General features: G+C 45.8%; 1 protein-coding gene across 2 annotated transcripts in view; it reads right to left on the reverse strand.

Moving 5' to 3' along the window:
* RANBP10 (RAN binding protein 10) overlaps window positions 1-21,388 on the reverse strand; it is a 65,220-nt gene that overhangs the window by 25,625 nt on the left and 18,207 nt on the right. For both annotated transcript variants that reach the window (XM_021705748.1, XM_021705747.1), the window contains exon 3: window positions 17,054-17,106. In XM_021705748.1, coding sequence (XP_021561423.1) covers window positions 17,054-17,106 — 53 coding nt within the window. The remainder of the gene's footprint in view (window positions 1-17,053; window positions 17,107-21,388) is intronic.

A 21,388-nucleotide genomic window follows, 5' to 3' on the forward strand; every position in this document is an offset into this window, starting at 1 on the left:
AAACAAGAAAACACCTGGTAGATAAAATGTGCTCTGAAGGAAACAAAGCCAGATGATGGGCTAGAAATGGGAGTGGGGATGCGGACAGAATAGTCAAGTTAGTCCTCACCAAGTCGTGACCCCTAAGCAGAGGTGTGCTTAACGGGAGAATCAGAAAAACAGCTTTGGGGGTAAAGGGAATGAGCTCACCACACCTGAGAAACAGGAAAAGACAGCCGGTGGTGCTGGAGCCGAGAGAGACTTAGAAAGATTCAGAGCAGAGTCAACAGGACTCACTGGATGTGCATGCTGCTGGTTTGAGAGCAAACAAGGATGCCCCCCAGGTTTCTGTCCTGGACAAATGGGTGGATGGTGGTACCACCTACTAAGAGAAGGAGCAGGCCTTTCGGAACATTAGGTTTGAGCAGGTGGGTGGCTATACAAGGCCAGTGAAAAGACTGTGGCTCATGCCAGATGCTCAAGGCCGTGATGGAGAACACTCACTAAACAAACAGTGGTGTAGACAGAAAATTTAAAATGAAGTCACTGGAAGATTTCCTACTGTGTTGTCCTGATACAATGGCTTTCTGTTTTTCCTTTGGGAGAAAAATTCAGGCCAGTCAAAGACTAGAAAGGGCAGAACAAACACAGAGAAAGGCACTGGAAGCCCAAAATAGATGAGATGTTAAAGGGCACGAAGTTACTCTAAATGGATTAAGTTACCCCACCCGCAATGAACCTTCTCCCCAGGCCTTGAGAGGCTGTACGGCAGAGAGGAGCTGGTACTGATACTGCCATTCTTGAGGAATCAGGCAGACAGGAGAAAAACCGGAAGGCCACGGCCTAATTGCAGTTGCACATTCTGTAGAGAGTCTGCTGTCAGTCTCAAGCTAGGGTCCTACAGAGGGCGTGTGGCCTCTGTTAGGAAGAGACACTGTGGCCCTGGGTCCCAGGGCAGAATTGTGGCTTGAAGGGCTTCTGCAGTCTGGTCCTGGATACAGCCTTGTCCTTCCAAGATGGCAGGCCTGGGCAGTCACCTGCCTCCTTGGACCTTGGTTCCCTTCTCTACCAAGTGAGGCGGGCGGGGGGAAGAGCAATTGGACAGTGTTGTTAGATAGCCCTAAGGTTTACTTATAAGAAACACTGAGTCTCCAAAACAATCAGCAGGTATGACAAGCCCCATCTGAAGGTTGAGGAAACTGAGGCACTGAGGGGCTACAGGAAGGCTTGTGGTCTTGTAGATAATACTCTCAGATGCTCAGGTCTGCTTTCCTCTGAGGGACACTCTGGTGAGCATGAAGCAGATACCTATAAGGGTGAAGCTACTATCTCCTCCTTGGGGTGGCCCCCAATCCAATCTCAGGAAAAAACAAGATGCTCTGAAAGTACAACACTTGAGTTCCTCAAAGACTGGGCTCCATTAAAAAAAACTTGAGGTAACCCCTACAAGGTTTTTGGACCCCAGGCTTAGCTGACCCCACCAATACTACTTCCTACTGGTATCTGGCTGAATTCCATCTACTTTGAGAAGGGCCTGGGCACAAAACCTCCTAGCACCCCTCCCCCAAGGCTGCAAGAACAAACAGTAGGGTAGGTGCTAGGCTTGACTGTAAGGAGTTTTGTTCTTGTCATTTTTCTTTTTTCTTTTTTTTTTTTTTTAAGATTTTATTTATTTATTTGAGAGAGAGAATGAGTGACAGAGAGCACGAGAGGGAAGAGGGTCAGAGGGAGAAGCAGACCCCCCGCCGAGCAGGGAGCCCAATGCGGGACTCGATCGTGGGACTCCAGGATCATGACCTGAGCCGAAGGCAGTCGCCTAACCAACTGAGCCACCCAGGCGCCCCTCATTTTTCTTTTTAAGAAAAGAAAAGCAATTAGAGCTGTCTGCCTGCATCTTGCCCCTACTTATACAGATTAATGGTGAAGCCATTTCTGGGCCCTGGAAAGAGGCCTGCAGATCAGCTGCAGACCTGGCTCTCCACCTGGGTAAGTCATTCACCTTCTCTGAGCATTTGCTCTTCTATGAAACAAGGCAGCTGATACAAACATCTCTGCCAGCTCTGGAAGAATCCATGGTTCTAAGTCCCCTTTCCCATTAAGAGGGTCCAGCAGCTATGGTGACTACCACACCTCTGCCTGGGTAAGCCTCCCCTCTAGCCCCACCACCCTCTGCTTCAGAAGAGAACTCCAAACAGAACCCCTGCAGCCAAAGTCAGCACTTTCTAAGTTGGTAGCAGGAGCAATCGCCCCCTCTGGGTGTGCCTGGTGTGAGGCTGGAGTGATAGGCCCAGGAATGAGAGTTGTCGCCCTTACCATGGGGCTGAATCCAGCTGTCTGAGAGGACAGTGGGATGTGAGGGCCAGAAGGAAACAAGGGGACACAGCTGCCTGGGTCAGGCCCTGTAGGAGGTCAGGTCCAGGTGGTTCTGAGTCAGAGGATGGCTGGGACTGCACAATGGGGACAACACTCTGACAGAAATGCCACCCAACTAACTATTCTTCCCTCTCCAAAGAGATTAAGCTTTGTCACTCCCAGAGAGAACGAATGGGTAACCAGCCTGGCACCCACACAGAAAAGCCTGCCATGTCAGACACCTATCAGATGCCAATGATGTAAGGGGAAGCCGAGTTTTATTCAGGCCAGGAGGCCCTAGGTGCCCACTTCAGATGCTCTGGCACTACCTACTTCCCCTTCCATTATCACTCAGAAGGGAAGTCACCATCACAGAAGTGTGGGGGTGGCTGAGGAAAGGAAATGGTTCATCATCTTGGCACTCCTGGATGCCATCCCAGGTCACAGTGCCCTGGAGGAAGGAGACTCCCATGGGCGTGCCAGGGACTCCAGTATGATTGCTCCAGGAGCCCACCCCATGCAACTTCCATCCGCCAGGACATGTCGGGGGCCTCAGTCCCAGGGAGTTAGGAACGGAGAGGACTCCTACTGCCAAGTACAAAGATTTCTGCATCATCACCACATTAGCACAGAACCTGGGAAGGGGCCTGGTGCTGTGCTTGCCCATTAGCTTCTGGCCCTGGCCCACGACTGACCAGCATAAAGAGTCCAGCCCATACCTCACAAAGCTAGCCTAAGCCTTGGCTTCCATGCCACCAAGCCAGCCATCTCTCCCCAACAAATGGGTCCCAGTCACCGTTGAGCTTTGGCACTAGACAGATTTGAGTTTGAATCCCAGTTCTGTCACCTGGCCCTCTGAATTCTCACGAGTGAATTCTTTCAGGGTTGATGAGATTAAACGAGAATGGCTATGAAAGAACAGCCCGCAGGAAGTACTCACCCTTGAGTTTCCCTTCCCTCTCCATTTCTAACACCAGCTTCATGGTCAATCCCGGGCACTTGAGACTTCCTGTTTCCTTTATCCCCAAGGGAGCAAGCAAGGGTGGACCACCCACCTCTCCTAACTAACAGCTCACCAACGGCAGTCCCAGGCCTGCTCCACTCTGGGGAGCTGTCTGGGGAGGCCACCTGGCCTTCAGAGCACTTGACAGAGCTCAGCAGCCATGCCCAGTGGCTCTCAAAATGTCACTTGTGAGACTGGCTATGGAGGGAAGGTGCTGGGCTAGTTTGGTCAGGGTGATTAAGGAGCCTGAGGTTGCTGTGGAGAGAACACATGTGTCCTGGGAGACCTCCTGGCGGGGCTGCTTCTCCAGGATGGCCACTTACTCAGAGCCATCCCTCCCTGGAAATGCATCAGATAAATGTTTCTTCCCAAACCTCAAATATCTTTAAAAATCTGATAGGACCCACTGCCTGGAGCAGCTCAACAATGGATAATGGGAAAGCAAAAGAGAACTTTTCACTCAGCAGCTGCAGCGGGGTGGCATCAGAGAAGGCCCATCATACTACTCACATGGCTGCTACCCCAAACTCTCAGAACCCCTGGGACCAAGGAACAGGATCTATACAACCCTAAGGCTATGCCTCTGGCAGCTCCAAGCAAAAGGGGTCAAGGGTACCCTGGGAGTCTGCTCAGCATGGAAGCCAAGGTAAGGAGGGCAGGAGAAAAAGGCTCTACAGGTAGTTGGTGACACCAGGAACTGACACCAGGTGGAGCCCTCACAGGGGATCCAGGCCCTACAATGAGATAGGAGCAGGTGTCAGCTTGAAACCACGGGCAAGACCAGGGGGTGTACAGCCAGCACCTGCATAAAAGGGGCCTTCCATGAGTCATACTCCTTCCCTGCCCCAAAAGAAACAGATACCTGATGGCCAGGGGAGCACAGGGAAGCCAGGAGGAGTCTAGCTAGGTCTGGGTAGGACAGGGCTCAAGTAGCATCTGCCATATTTAACAGAGCTACCCGCCTATACCTCAGGCTCCCATAAGACAGACTGGGTCTGTCATCCATGCTGAATCAGCCTAAGGAAAGGGGTGGCACTGTCCCACAAAACTGAGGGGTAACCTCAGCTTCTAGGCCTTGGTATCTCTCCTCTAGAGTTAGGTTCGCCTTTTCCTTGTCTCCAGTGAGCTCCTTTTGAACCTCTGGGAAAAGTCAGTGGATGGGTGACCCCTGGTAGTGTAGGAGCCTGTGACTTTGTACACACTGCCAGACCCCGAAGATGGGCATGCACAAAACCCTTCCCAAAAGGAGGCCCAGGCATGGTGGTGCAGTATTTCCAGGACACCTAGATACAGACTTCTGCCCAGCACTAGGGAAGCAAGGGACTGAGCAGTAACTAGTCCCCACTCAGCTCCACCCTGAGGTGGCCCCAGCCTCCAACCATACCAGAGAACACTTGAGAATCTCTGTTTTCAGAGACTGACAAACTCAGGTTTCAGAACTGGCCCTTCTGCTGTTGATGAAACCTCTTACCTCAAAAGACTTAACCTGTCCTGCAAAATAGTTTTAAATCCAAAATTTTTACCTCTGCTACAGAGATGGGAGCCGGTATTTGGAAGAAGAAAACAGGATACTGCGGACAAGAAATCTCAGGACCAGGAATAATAATTTCCATGCCTGACAGAGTTGCCTCACTTCAAAAGGCTGCCAAGCAGCCCTGATATGTTATGGTAATACAGGTCTCCCTGTGGCCGGAGGCAAGAGGCCCACAGAAAAGGACCAGGACTCGGCTGGCCACGGGGCCCAAGGCCCTGCAGACCCAGGGAGGAGTAGCCCGGAGGCAGAAACATGAGACAAGCTCCGCAGCAGGGACGACGGTGGGTCCTGCAGCACTAGCACCATTAACTACCATGGGAACCAGCAGGGATTTTGAACAGCTACCTGGCTCTTGGGCCCCAACTACCAAACCACCCTCTGCTCTGGACTTCCCAGTGGAACCCGGGTATCTACCCCTCCAGTCCCAGCCAGGTCATTTCCCAAGGATATCACAGACAGAGAAAGAACAGACTGAGCAAGGCAGTGAGGGGCTGGGCAGCACCAGGCACACAAACCCCAACCTATTCTTCCCACGACTCTGGTCCTGGGCAGCTGCTCCAGCAGCTTCAGAGAATCTCCTGACTGCCTGCCTCTTCTAGACAGGGCTACTTTGAGGCACTTTATAAGCATGGACTGCAAGGCCATCACCAGTCGGCTTCTTCCCTTTACCAGCCTAAGCCGGCACTCACTTGGGAGGCTTGTATGGTGCCTACAATCACACCAGTGTTGCTGAGGCCTGTTTCCAGGTGCTCTGCCATGGTTAGGAGCAGGTACACCCAGATTCCCAGTGGGGCCCTGATGACTCAATTCACCCAACCGGACTCATGGAGGGGCTGAGCAGCCCCCTGGCAGACTCCTGTGAAGCCCTGTAGATCCTGAGGTGAAAGATCCAAAGATAGTGGTGTTTACAGGTGGACATGAACGGGGCTCATCAGCTGGGGGGAACAAGGGTCTTCACACTACATGGAGTGGGACAGAAGCAGTGCCTGCTTAGTGGGTACAGACAAAGAGCATTTCCAGAGTACTGGAAACCCACCTACATGCCAGTAAACTTTAAGACATTCACTGTGCAAAGCCACCTGCTATTGGTATTTGCACTGAGCAGACACCTTACACTGCAAGTTATGAGGGTTTATTGTCAGTGCCTGCCACACTGACGGGCGCTAGCCTCGGCACTCGTGAACCTGGCATAAACACCCATGTTCTGCCCTCATCTCTGCTATCTGCTCTTCCTCTCACACGGCACGTGCAAATGTGAAATATCGGCTATTTGCAGAATCTGTCCCACCCAGCAGAAGCAGGCCCCAGCCACGAGATCGGGACACAAACATTCCCGGGGGCATGCTCCTAACAGACCATTCAGGGTAGGCTTAGTTAAGGTAAGCTCTAGGGGGAGGAAAAGATGTTCACTTGAACATGACCATCCTGTGCGAGCAGGCAGACAGTTCCCCTACTACCCTCCCACCCCCCTATCAGGGCCTAGTTGCGAGGTGCCATCTGCTTCAGGAGATATGCACCCTCCCAACCCCCAGTGCCCAGCTGTGGAGCTGCTTCTTTTCCAACAGTATGAAGTAAGTAAGCCTCAAGGGTTCTCCTTGGAGGGGTTGTAGTAATTAAGGTAATATACGGCACACCAGAACAGCTGCCTCCTGCTCAGAAATGGCAAGGAGAAAATTATCAGCTACCCAGCTCTGATGCACATGGGGCTACCTATCAACACAGCCTGAGTCTTCCTGGCCCTCTCTGAGGCACAAGGCACAAAAGGAAGATCTGTCTTATCCTCAACCCCTTCAAAGCACCCAAGATTTGGAGAAGCCCAAAACCCTCTCTCTAGGCATGCCCCTGGCTTTTCCTCCCTGCTTCCTCAATCCAGGGATCGCAGCCCATGCTGCTTGCTGCCAAATCAACAACGGGAGGGCCGGGCTGCAGGAACTCACCTGCCTGTAGATTATCCTGCCCTGCTTTCAAGCCATTTGCCAAAAAATTCTGACATTCTTATTTTGGACCACATGTGTTCCTTGGTTTCACATTTAATGGAGGCCAAAAACATCTTACAAAAGGTAAACATCAAAACTTCTGACCATGCAGAAACTTCTGACCATGCAAGCTGAGACGTGCCCATATGTTCCTGGGAAAGTCTGACTACCAGTCTCATACCAAAGGTACTCTGTTATCGTCTGCTCCCGGGACCAAGTGAGACCCCGAGAGTGGCTATCCCTACTCCCGACAGCCCTAGAGGCAAAGACGGCTGTGCTGAGCCAGTACACGAGAACACGTGAAACATCAATATCCTGACTTTATTTGCTATGCCATCTTCATCCTCCATAATTCAACTCCGGTTAATATGTACTAACATGGCCACTCAGATACAGAAAACACAAGCACTGGAAAGAAAATGTAGTTCCGATTACACCTAACTCCACTCTGTTATACAAACATTCATAAAAGAACTGTATTTATTTATTTATTTACTTACTTACTTATTTACTTAAGAACTTCAAATGTATAGGTACATCCTTCCTCAGGTAGGAAAAAATACTTTTTCTCAATTCCAACAAAAGCTAACATATATGTACACTTTCTTTATCAGGCACTATTCTAAGCACTTCACAAGAACTCACTAAATTCTCATAACCATTCCATATGTGAGTTACAAACTAGTATTGTTTGCATTTTACAGATGGGGAAAAGAGAGGCACAGAGTAGTTACATAACTTACCTCAGGTAACAAAGCTGCCAGGATGCAAATGCAGATGGTGTGTCTCCAGAGTCCATGCTCTCAACCACTGACTGCATACTGCTCCACAAGCTGACCACAACCCTAAAGATCTGTTTCCTCACATGACTAAATGTGAGCCCATAGTTGATTCAATGACACTGAGCCCTAACATACAGAGAAGGGGGGGATAGTCACTCCTCTTATAGGTAGAAGGTGGGGGCAGAGCCCCCATGCACAATCAGTGCCGCAATAGTTAGGGCAGAGTAGGGAGGCCAAGCTCCAAATAAAGGCTCCTCTCAGCCAAAGGCACGCTGCAGGCCAGCAGGGACCTGACTCAAGACTGGTTCCAGAACCACACTTGGCTTACGGAAGCCACGGTGCTGAGGCAGAGCCCAGCAAGATGCAGGAACAGCCCGAGTGTATTTGTGCTCACTCTGGGAGAGTGGTGATAAAAAGATGTGGCCCAAGTCCCAGCGAGAACACTGCTGGGTAAATATGAAGGAGTGCCACGAGGCAGGGAGGTAAGCGTCATCACAGAAATGTGGTCAGGGCTAAAAGGATCAGGCAGTATTGCACAGGGGGACACAAGCAGGAAGGACACCCCCACAGCAAGAAGGGATCTATCAAGGGGCAGAGCAGGGTATGTTTGCAGCGTATCTGGGGCCTCACAAACATGCTGGTGTGCAGCCTGTGTGGAGGGCAGGAGGGGCAGAAGATGCTGAGCAAGGCTCACAGGCCTGTATCCCTGGCAGAGGGGTCAGAAACACAAAATGGGCAAGGGACAGGAAGTGAAGAGCAGAGGCCTGAGGTAGAGAGATGAATCAGGAGGCCATGGAAAGAGCCCAATGGGGAGGCAATGACAGTGAGGATAGAGAAGGGGGCCAGATTAAAGACACACTTGGGGAGTGGCAGAACCAAGAGATGAGGAAAGGGACAGGGCGAAGATTACTCTGAAGAGTGCCACCTGGGGGCTAGGGTGAACAGCGACTGTCAGTGGACACAAGGAAAGCACGAGGATCTGGGTTTTGCAGTCAGATAAACTTAGTTTGGAGCAAGCAGGTTCACTGTGTGCTGGACCTTCAACAAAGCACTGAGGCTGCTGGAGGTGTGACCTGCTCAAAGACAGAGTGGAGACAGAGAGGTGAGTTGTCTAATTGCCTGGATGGCTCACTAGCTGCCCTTCAACTGCACTTTCAGGCCTTGGCAAAGTACAGTCAACCATTCATAGGCCAGAGAGTCTCTGGGCCCCTCAAAGAAAGAGAGAACTGCCTCTACTGCCTCCACACCCACTTCACTCAGCTCTTTTAAGTTCTAATCCGGAACAAGATACAGGCAGCCAGAGAAGCAAGCAGCCCAGGGTAGAGGAGAAAGGAAGGGGGGGAGGGAGAGACAGAGAGAGAGACTGAGACAGAGAGAGAGAGAGAGAGAGAGAGTGTGTGTGTGTGTGTGTGTAAGACAGAGGTTATCTCCTACAGTCAAGAAGTACTTACTTCAGAGAGAGGGGGGTGGAGCCTCTCTCTCAGTCAAGTCCATCATCTGTTCTTACTGGTTTCACTAACCAGATCAGGAACTATAAGAAAAGGGGCTTCAGTTCTACACTTGGGCCTCCCCTTCCTCATAAGCTTTTCTTCCAAAGACTCATGAAAGGCAGGAATATATTAGAGCCACAGACCAGGTACTTCTTGACAGCAGCACCTGGGTAGGCCAAGGCTGGACTTTTTCTTAGACCGACTCAGACAAGGGCTGTTCGATTTGCACTCTGCTACTTGCTCTGAACGACACTGAGACTTGGCATCAAAAATGGCTATCACCAGGCTACTTTATTAATAAAAGAATTCTTGAAACAAACTATCAGCAAAATCCTGAAAGCACAACACTAGTAGTTTGCAGTCTGTTCACCCACTATTCTGAAGACACCAAGCCAGATGAATTACTCCCACAGGGCCTGTCCTCCTCCCCATCTCTCTAATCCAAGATACCACCATGTTCTTCTGGGCCACTGAGACAGTCTCCTAATTGGCCTCCTTGCACCTGCTCCTGCCCTGCGCCCTCCAACCTGGGCTGATCACACCCCTGCTTAAATCCCTCAGTGGCTCCCTGCAATACCCTACCCACTGTCTTCCTGACCCAGCACCAACCATCAGACCCATAGCTGCTTAAGCCCTCCAACCCGAAGCCCTCAGCCCTTAGGCACAAGGTTGCAGGTAACATTATTTTCAAAATTTCTTTTACCTTCTGGTAACAAATTCATAAAATAGACTGATATGTAAATGAATAAGAAAAAACAAATGTATAGGAAACTCTATGGCAGACTGGGAACAAACTCTGTACCTACATATTTCACAAAACCTGATGTGCTGGAGTATAAATCAGCATTAGGCAAATTTTTTAAAAGGTAGGCCACATCATATTCCTGATCATGATGGAATAAGGTCAGGCTCAGCCAATTACACAAAAATTAAATAGTGCCCAATCATGTGAAAATTACAGAGCACTCTACTGTCTTGAACACAACCTGGGTCAGGAAGAAAATCAAGAATAAAGAATGTAAAAACTATCGGGGCGCCTGGGTGGCTCAGTTGGTTAAGCGACTGCCTTCAGCTCAGGTCATGATCCCAGGGTCCTGGGATCGAGTCCCGCATCAGGCTCCCTGCTCTGCGGGGAGCCTGCTTCTCCCTCTCCCACTCCCCCTGCTTGTGTTCCCTCTCTCGCTGTGTTTCTCTCTGTCAAATAAATAAATAAAATCTTTAAAAAAAAAAAAAAAAGAATGTAAAAACTATCTTAAAATGAAAAGCTCAAACTAAAACAGTATATAAAAATTTGTAAGAGGGGGTGCCTGGGTGGTGTAGTTGGTTAAGGTGTCTGTCTCTTGGTTTCGGATCAGGTCATGATCTCAGGGTTGTGAGACTGAGCCCCAAGTCAGGCTACATGCTCAGCGTGGGGTCTACTTAAGACTCTCTCTCCCTCTGCCCCTCCTCAACACGCTCTCTCTCTCTTCTCTCTCTCAAATAAATTAGTTAATTAAAAAAAAATTTGTGAGGGGCATATGGGTGGCTCAGTCGCTTAAGTGTCTGCCTTTGGCTCAGGTCATGATCCCAGCGTCCTGGGATCAACTCCCACATCGGGCTCCCTGCTCAGCGGGGAGTCTGCTTCTCCCTCTCCCTCTGCCCCTCCCACTGCTTGTGCTCTTTTGCTATCTTTCTCTCAAATAAATAAATAAAATCTTAAAAAAAACATTTTGTGAGAAGTATGTAGAAAAAAATATCTAACGGGGCGTCTGGGTGGCTCAGTCCTTAAGCATCTGCCTTCGGCTCAGGTCATGATGCCAGGGTCCTGGGATGGAGCCTCACATTGGGCTCCCTGCTCAGTGAGCCTGCTTCTCCCTCTCCCTCTGCCTGCTCCCCCTGCTTGTGCGCTCTCTCTGTCAAATAAATAAAAATAAAATCTTTAAAAAAAAAAGAAAAAATATCTAACAATAAAATTCTATCTTTATTAGTGAGAAAATTAAAATACAATGACAAACCTATACTTAAGAGTATGGGGGGAAATAAACAAACCAAAAGGCAAAGGAAATAAAAGTAGAAGCAAAAATCTTCAACAAAATACTAGCAAACTGAATCTAGCATCATACAAAAAGATAACACAAGATCAATATACAAAAATCAATTACATTTTATACACTTGCAATGAACAACCTAAAAATGAAATTAATAAAACAATTCCATTCACAGTAGTATCTAAAAGAATAAAACACTTAGGAATAAATTTGACAAAAGAAATGTAAAATTTATGATCTGAAAATTAGAAAATATTGTTGAAGCAAATTAAAGAAGATCTAAACAAATGGAAAAACACTTCACGTTCATGGATCAGAAAGTTTAACATTATTAGGATGGCAATACTTCCCAAACTGATCTATAGATTCAGTGCAATCCAATCAAAATCCCAGCTGACTTCTTTATAGTAATTAATAAGCTGATTCTAAAATTCATATGGAATTGCAAGGGAACCAGAAGAGTCAGAACAATCCTGAAAAAGAAGAAAAAAGTTGAACGACTCACAATTCTGATTTCAAAACTTACTACAAAGCAACAGTAATCAAGACAGTATAGTACAGGCAAGGACAAATATATAGATCAATGGAATAGAACTAAGAATCCAGAAAAAAAATCCATACATCTCTGGCTCAAATGATTTTCAACAAAGGTACCAAGATCATTCAGTAAGGAAAGAATGGTCTTTTCAACAACTGATGCTAGGGCAATTGGATAGTCACATGCAAATGAATGAAGTTGGAGCCTTACCTCACACCATAAACAAAAATTAAATGGATCAAAACCCTAAATAAAAGTTGTTACCACATGACCCAGCAATTCCACTCCTTAAGTATATAATCAAATGAAATGAAACATATGTCCACACAAAAACTTGTACACAAATGTTTATAGCATAAATCATAACAGCCAAAAAGGAGAAACAAGACAAATATTCATTAAAAAAATCCAAATATTCATCAACAGACACATGGATAAGCAAAATGTGATATATCCATATTATAGAATATTATTTGGCCATAAGAAGGAATGAAGTTCTGATACACACTACAACTTAGATGAACTTCAAGAACCGTATGCTAAGTAAAAGAAGCCATACACAAAAGGCCACCTGTGGGGGCGCCTGGGTGACTCAGTCGGTTAAGCGTCTGCCTTCAGCTCAGGTCATGATCCCAGGGTCCTGGGATCGAGCCCCGCATCAGGGGGTCCCTGCTCTGCGGGGAGCCTGCTTCTCCCTCTCCCACTCCCCCTGCTTGTGTTCCCTCTCTCTCTGTGTCTCTCTGTCAAATAAATAAATAAAATCTTTTTTTTAAAAAAAAAAGGTCACCTGTTATATGACTCCACCGATATGAAATGTCCAGAAAAGGAAAATCCATGGAGACAGAAAGTAGATTAGTGGTTTTCAGGGGCTACAGGGAAAGAGAATCAGGGAATGACTGCTAATGGGTATGGGGTTTCTCTTTGGGGTGATGAAAATGTTCTGGAACTAGATAGAGGCACAACTCTGTGACTACACTAAAACCACTGAAATGTACACTTTAAAGGGGTGAATCTTATGGTCTGCTCAGCAGAGTCTGTTTAAGATTCTCTCCCACTCCCTCTCCTGTCCCTCCCCCTGCACGCTCTCTCTCTCTCTTTCTCTCTCAAATAAAGAAATAAATCTTTTTAAAAAGAAGTTTTATTGATTTAAGTAATCTCTACACCCCACATGAGGCTTGAACTCATGACCCCGAAATCAAGAGTCATGTGCTCTACTAACTGAGCCAGCCAGGAGCCCCTTTTTAGGTTTTGGATAATATTAATCGTAGCCATTTTCCTATAAAGAGAATCAGATGGCCAAAGCAGAATATACTGAAAGTGATGCCATAAGAAAGAAGTTACCTGAACAAGCTAATAAGAGAGGAAAGGAAAGTCTTCAAAAGATGTCCTCCCCAAAAGACCAACTGGCTCTGATAGATTCACTGATAAATTTTTCTAAACTTACAAATCAAAAGTAATCTACATGTACAGCCGTGAAAATAAGGAACCCACCCAATGACCAAGTAGGACTCTTCTCAACTAAATAAGATATGCTGAGCTGTCTCAATATACACCCATAACGCACTTATAAATATAACTGTCCACTTATGATTAAATGCTTCTAGTTAAATATTTCAGAATAAGGAAAGGGAGTCCTTTTTTTAAGCAAAATCTACCACCTTCTGAAGTTCTATCACACGCCTAAGCTCTTACAATTCTTACTGCCCAGGCAGCCCATCTTAGCCTCCTCTACACTAGTTCACTCTTGAACTAGTTACTTATTAGCAAATCTGATCACATTTTGCCCATGTTCAAAATACTCCTGCAATCCCCATTGCTTAAATAAAGAAGTCCTGGCCCCTTGACATGGAACATAAGACTCTTCCTTCAACTGGGTCATCCTGACTGTCCCCAGGAAGCCATCCCATCACACTAGACAACTTAGAGATCTACTCACAGGCCTTATTGTACCACCACCCAGACCCACCTGGCAAACTCCTATATGTCTCTCAACACCAGGCTGAAACACCCCTGTAAAGCCACAGTAACCAACCACCACTCCAACCACCACTTTCCATGAAACACAACAGTATCTATCAAGAAGATACACCAGTGCTCAAACATCTTATCTAAAGTTGTAACACCAAAGTCTCAAATTCTACACCCAGCCTAGGCCACCATCATCACTCACCTCCCACAACCATATATCCAAACAGTCCCAACAGCCTTCATCACAACCAAGGGTCTCTTGGAAATCAGAAGCAACAACCAGAAAGGCTTTAGCAGCTGCCATCCTCCATCTCATGTCCCCAGTGGAATACATGCTTGTAGCTTCAGGTCCAAATCTTTATGAATGATGATACTTTCAGTTTTGGAGAATGTATGCTCATTAAGCCTCCCACACACATACCAAAAAAAGCAACCCCAGAAAATGGAAAGTGCCGAAGGGGATTCTGATCTTCCAAATCCAGCACTGGGATGAACAGTAACAGGCCCACCATCATTCCTAAGAGGAATGTCTCCCCTCTACCCCTACATCTGTCCTGTGCTAGGTCTTCCCAGCCATTCAGCCAGCCCTGTACCCTGGGAAAGCCAGACGCATCCATTCTTCCTAGGGAGAATCCCTATCTAGCTGCAATCTGATTCCTACTTTCTACCTTAAGGAATAATCAGGGAGATTATCAGATATGGCAGAAAGGAAAGCCCTCAGAGCTGGCAGGCAGAGTGAAATGAAAACAGGCATAATACCCACAGAGGCCCCTTTCTCCTGCTGAACAAGAGATGCACCACTCAGGATGTAAAAAAAAGTGCCAACTCTCCTGATACGTTAGTGTGGGAACTAACACCTCATCCACTGTCTCCGAGCCCCTTCTCCTATAGGCCCACATCTGGGCCTGGACAGGGTCTGACTGCACAAAGGCCCCACATGGACTTCCCTACAATGCTACATTCACGACATCAAAGCACATGACCAGCAGCTGCCCTCCAACTGGCCCAGAGGGGGTCAAAACCCCATCTTACGAACGAGGCAAACAGATCTGGCCAGCTCCACATGGCTCCATCTCAAAGAGATTCAGGTCAGCCCAGGTAGACCTTGAACCTCCCCCTCCCACTTCATCTGCTCCACTCTATGGATCTCAAACCAAATGAGCCCTGCAAAAAACGGTTCTTACTAAAGAAGGATGAGTATGGGGGCGCCTGGGTGACTCAGATGGTTGAGCGTCTGCCTTCGGCTCAGGTCATGATCCCAGGGTCCTGGGATCGAGCCCCACATCGGGCTCCTGGCTCAGCCGGGAGTCTGCTTCTCCCTCTCCCTTTGCCTCTCTCACTGCTCATGCTCTCTCTCTCTCTGTATCTGTATCTCTGTGTCTCAAATGAATAAATAAAATCTTTTAAAAAAAGAAGGATGAGTATGTGGAACTTAGAATACCAAGCCAAGCACATGGTAAAAGGCTATATTCCAAATCCACCTGAAAGACAGATGTGAGGACTCCTTCATACAAGGTATTGGCTTTTGTTTATTTTGTTTTAATTCCATTTATACTTTTTAAACAAATAATATGTTCACAGGAAAGAAAATGTGAAAACTTTGAAAGTGAAAAATCTCCTTCCCAGTCCTATCCCTAGCCACCCTGTCCCTTCCCAAGGGATAGCTGATAGTACAAGTTTTTCTGTAGCTTTCCAAAGATATTCAATGCATGTACAAGCAGGTACAGATATGTTCATTTTGCCTTTTTTATTTTTGCACATTTGGTAGCATATTATACACTGTTCTATGCCTTATATTTTCTACTTAACAATATATCCTAGAGATTACTCCAAATCAGTACCTAAAGAACCTCCTCATTCTCTTCACGGCTGCATAGTATTCTTTTCTGTGGATTAACAAAAATTCATTTAACCAATGTTCAGGGTTGCTTAAAGTGACAGTTAATAACAGATTATAATAGTTACTTCTATATAATAAGCCTCTTTCCTCTGCCACCAAAGCAGTGCAAAAGTTCAAAGAGCACATTTGAAGTAAGAAAAAGATTAAGGGGCACCTGGGTGGCTCAGCTCGTTAAGCTGCCGACTCGATTTCGGCTCAGGTCATGATCTCAGGGTTTTGAGATCGAGCCCCTTGTCCCTCTTCTTCCCCCTCTGCCCCTTCTCCCTGTTGCAGGCATTCTCTCTCGCTCTCAAATAAATAAATAAATAAAATATTAAAAAAAAAAAAGATTACAGCCACATGCTACACGAAGAAGCCAAACATACCACACATATCCTGATTAATAACTAAAGGCCAGTTTTCACTCAGATCAAAGCTGAAAATTTTCAGACTCCTGACAATTAGTTGAATCCTGAGCAAGTCTAGATTTCAAGTACTTGAAATTAGTCAATTAGAAAAAAAAAATCTGAGGGGCGCCTGGGTGGTTCAGTTGGTTAAGCAACTGCCTTCAGCTCAGGTCATGATCCCAGGGTCCTGGAATCGAGCCCCGTATCGGGCTCCCTGCTCAGCGGGAGGCCTGCATCTCCCTCTCCCTCTACCTGTTACTCTACCTGCTTGTGCTCGCTCTCTCTCTCTGTCAAATAAATAAATAAAAAGAAAAGAAAATCTGTGACTGATATTAAGCATAGATGGGAAAAGATGTAACGTTGAAGTGCTGTTCTCTCTTTGGAAAAGCCAGCTGCCTTCTCTGTGTCTGAGGCACAAAAAGTAGAGAGAGCCAGGGCAAAAACACAGGGACTTTGTCTGCCTTCATGGCAGTGCCAGGGCACCTTGCACCATGTCACTTAGGCCACTGAAGGGAGAAATGGACTTAGGACCATCTTCTGGAACTCACCAGCTTCTGGTGGAGGCTTCTATCCCTTCAACTGTACACAGCCCAAGACTGGGCATGAGCCACTGGGCAGAAAGCGGCTGAAAGAGTGCCTGGGTAGTAGCAGAGGACCATCTGCAGGGTCCAGAGATTCCACAAATCTGAGGTTGCTGACTGCCAACCCAAGTCTCGCACACTTCCTATTTATTAAAAAATCACCTCGACCATGTTCCAAATGGGATGCCACTTAAAGACTGATGGTTAATAATGGTGAAGTAACAGAGAAGCCAGGGTTGGCAGGAGCCTTCTTCTCCATATATGCCGGAGTCCCAGACTGGTCAAAGGCCAATGGGAGTAAGGGCTACTAAGGCCTATCTCCACTAGGAGCAAGCTCAGGTTGGTTTTGACTGCAAACAGTTCAAATTCCAATTAATTTTTGGAATGGAAGCCCATACCATTCCAGCATGGCCACGTTTTAGGATCTTCCACCCAATGGCCAGCAAAATTCCCTCCAGCCTCTTGGCTGCCGCCATGATTCTCATCACAGAATGGATCAGAAGAGCAGAATAAATATTCTCTTAACCGGTGACTCACCAGGAAGTCTGTTCATGTTGACGCCTTGAGCTGAGAGTCCTATTCCCATGTACCTTCAAAAAATCACACACAAAAAATTTTTGGTTAGCAAATGATTATGCATCTCCCTTCTAAAATATTTATTGGTAAAAGAAAAACAGGAAAAACAATGAATATAGAGATTCTTAACACACTAGTGGTTCTTGGAGAGCCTTCACATTTTGATTTTCTAATGAAAATCATCTCAATGCCTTAAGTAGCTGGAGAAACAAGAGGTAGTGTCTGTAACCAGGAACTTCAGTTTCAGACTAAAGTTTCCTGAAATCACTGCTTCCAGTCCTCCCTTGGTTTCTGGCTCCGGCTAAGGCAGCAGAATCTATCCTCAAGAAGTACCTAAAGTAAGTAGCTGAATCCTAAGTAGTACTTGGCAGAACAATGCAAGATCAAGCTCACAGGGACAAGCCACTCTTCACCAAGGACCAAGACACGGAAAAACTACAGCTATATCCCCTATGCTGTACTTTACATCTCTAATCCAGGCCCATTTTAAACATTTTTTTTAAAGATTTTATTTATTTGACAGAGAAAGAGAGAGCGTGAGAGAGAAAAAGAGAGAGCACAACCGGGGGGAGGGGTAGAGGGAGAGAGAGAAGCCGACTCCCTGAGCAGGGAGCCGGATGCGGGATTTCATCCCAGCACCCTGGGATCATGACCTGAGCCGAAAGCAGACGCTTAACTGACTGAGCCACCCAGGTACCCCCACACAAAAATGTTTTTTAAAGTAATTACATAGGGTTGCCTTCTTTTGACCATTCCCAAGTGGCTGCACATTTACATTCCAATTGTTCCCTGTTGTAAATGATTCTGCAAGGAACACTTCCACATACATTTCCCCATCTTGGATTATTTCTTTTTTTTCCCCCCCGACATGCTCCATGAACCTACATACCTGTTTCCTAACACTACCTGAGTTCCCACAACATGGTGCTCCTGTCTCTGCAAGTCCTTAATCTATAGTAAATGCCCCTTTGTCCTTGTCTGGCTGGCTGTGCCACTGTGTTTTGGGGGAGCAGCCTCTACCATCCAAATAAAGGATCAGACAAGGAAGGAAGGCTCTGACCCACACATCTTCCTCTGAAACCAGCTACCCCATCATGCTGGCAGGAACCAGGAAGACACCAACACATGACCTTGATAACTTGGCCTGCAGGAGTTAGGGGAAAGAGGGAAGGGAAAGGAACAGCACTTCAAAGAGGGACTTGCAAGGTTCAAAACTGCCTGTGACCTCCTGCCAAAAATGGACCTTGAAGAAGCATCAGGGGCAGAAGCAGTGTAAGCCTGCTGGCAGGATTCCCATTAGATTAAAAACTGTACTTTTTCCCAGAAAAACAGCAGCCCAAATAATCAGCTTCCTTACTTCACATGGTAGAGGCTGCCAAAAGCTGTTCTCCATTCTCTTAATGTCTCGGCTGACCAAGCAGCAAACAACCTCAACTGCTCTGCAGTCATCAATCAACATAGTCATGTACAACATAGCCAGGGGTTTCCCTGACTTGGATGTCAGCCCACTCATCCTGCCTTGTTTGGAGGGGCCTGAGTCTCTGCCCAATACCACATGTGATCCTACCCTAGCATACAGGTTTCCTGACACTAAGATGAGGGTTTGTGTTTAGAGCGCATGTTTCCCGGATGACCCTTAACCACTTAAGGTTAATGCAAATAGGGAAGGTCAAACAGCTTGGCCACCAGCAACAGGGGTCTAATTCCATAAATTTCCATGGGAATGAGGAACTAAAAAGGCACATGTAACTCAAACACAAGTTGCTTAGGCTTCTACACAGGGGAAGCCTTTTCCACCTCCAGCAGCTAGCCCTCAACACCTTCTTATAAACTCTCTGCCCCATAGGTGGGATAGTGTTTACCAGTGGATGACCTGGGAGCCTTTACATAAACCCTAGGGTCAACTTGTGAACCCAAGTGGATGAGCTAAGGGTAGAGTACCCAGAGGAGATCCAATACCCACACTTGGGTGCCATGTCACCTGCAGGCGTCAATGATACAGGGAGCAACCCCACAGGAGCCTAAGTTGCATATTCATATGAAATTGGAGTTGAGTCAGTGTTCAAAAGAAATGAGTCCCAACTCTTCTAACAATGGGTGACACTATCTCTTCCAAAAGTATGATGTTATAAAATTACAAAAACTCACAGCCTTCTACCTTCCAGCACGTCTTTATGCACTTGAAAACTATTATCCAACCAGTCTGAGATAAGCAGAGAGTAAAAAAGCTATAAGGACCCCATGAATATACTAAAAAACATTGAATTGTACACTTTAAGTGGGGGAATTGTATGGTATGTTAAGTTACATCTCAGTCATACTCAACAAAGTAGAAATAAAAGACAACTGTCTCAACATAATAAAAGCCATATATGATAAGCCCACAGCTAACATCATACCCAAGGGTGAAAGACTGAAAAACTTTTCGTAAGATCAGAAACAAGACAAAGATGCCTGTGTTTGCCACTCTATTCAACAGAGTATTAAAAGTTCTAGCCGAAGCAATTAGACAAGAAAAATAAAAGGCACCCAAATTGGAAAATAGGTAAAACTATCTCTTCCACAGATGACATGATCCTATATGTAGAAAACCCTAAAATGCTATTAGAATAAATAAATTCAGCAAAGTTGAAGGATACAAAATCAACAAATGAAAAGCAGTTGATATTCCATACACTAACAGTGAACAATGAAAAAGGAAATTAAAATAATTCAATTTATAATAGCATTATAAAGAATAAAATACGGGGGGGGGGGTGCGCCTTGGTGACTCAGTTAGTTAAGCGTCTGCCTTCAGCTCAGGTCAGGATCCTGGGGTCCTGGGATTAAGCACCACGTCGGGCTCCCTGCTTGGTGGGAAGTCTGCTTCTCTTTCTCCCTCTGACCCTCCCCCTCGCTGGTGCACTCACGCTCTCTCTTTCTCTTAAATAAATAAAATCTTAAAAAAAAAAAAAGAAGAAGAAGAAGAAAATATCAGGGTGCCTGGGTGGCTCAGTCAGTTAGACATCCAATTCTTGGTTTTAGCTCAGGTTGTGATCTCAGGGTAATAAGATCTAGTCCCGCATCGGGTTCCATGATCAGTCGGCTTGACATTCTCTCTCCCTCTCCCCCTGCCCCTCCCCTCCCCTCTCTAAAATAAATAAATAAATCTTAAAAAATAAAAAAAGGAATAAAACACTTAGGAATAAACTTGACCAAGGAGACAAAAGACTTGTACACTAAAAACTATAAAATGCTGCTGAAAGAAATTAAAGAAAACATAAATAAATGGAAAGACATCTGTGTTCACAATTGGAAAACTTAATATCGTTATGATGCCAATACTACCCAGTGCAATACACAGATTTAATGCTATCTATATGGAATTTCAAGGGACAATGAATCGCCAAAACAACCTTGAAAAAGATGAAAAAAAAACTGGAGGACTAACACTCACTTGGTGATTTCAAAACTTTCCACAAAGCTGTGATAATCAAAACAGTGTTGGTACTGTCATAGAGACAGACATATAGACCATAGTAACACAACAGAGAACACAGAAATATACCCTCCCATATGTGGTCAACTGATTTCGACAAAGATGCTAAGACCATTCAATTGGAAAATGACAATCTCAACAAATGGTGCTGGGTCAACTGGATATCCACATGCAGAAGAATGAAGTTGGGCCCTTACCATACACCATATGCAAAATTAACTTAAAACAGATCAAATAAACAAAGACCTAAAACTGTAAAACTCTTAGAAGAAAACATAGGAGAAAAGATTTACATTGGAATTGGCAATGATTTTTTTGGATATTACACTCAAAGCACAGGCAATAAAAGAAAAAAACTACATCAAAATCTTAAACTTTTGTATCTCAAAGGACACCATCAACACAGTGAAAAGCAACCCATGGTATAGGAGAAAATATGTGCAAATCATATATGTGATAAGGGTTTAATATCCAGGATATTCAAAGATCTCTTACAACTCAACAAAAAACAAAAACAAACAGAAAACCTATTAAAAATGGGCAGGGACTTGAAGAGTTATTTCTCCAAAGAAGAGACAAATGGCTAATAAGCACATGAAAAGATGTTCAGCATCACTAATCACTAAGGAAATGTAGATCAAAACCACAATGAGATACAACTTCATACCCTTTAGGACAAACAAACAACAGAAAACAGAAAATAACAAGTGTTGGTGAGGATATGAAGATTAGAACCCTTGTGCATCGATGGTACAGCAGCTGTGGAAATCAGTATGGCAGCTAATCATATAGTAATTCTAAGTTTAAAAAATTAAACT

The sequence above is a fragment of the Neomonachus schauinslandi genome, chromosome 16 (genome assembly GCF_002201575.2).
Source record: "Neomonachus schauinslandi chromosome 16, ASM220157v2, whole genome shotgun sequence".
NCBI lineage: Eukaryota > Metazoa > Chordata > Mammalia > Carnivora > Phocidae > Neomonachus > Neomonachus schauinslandi.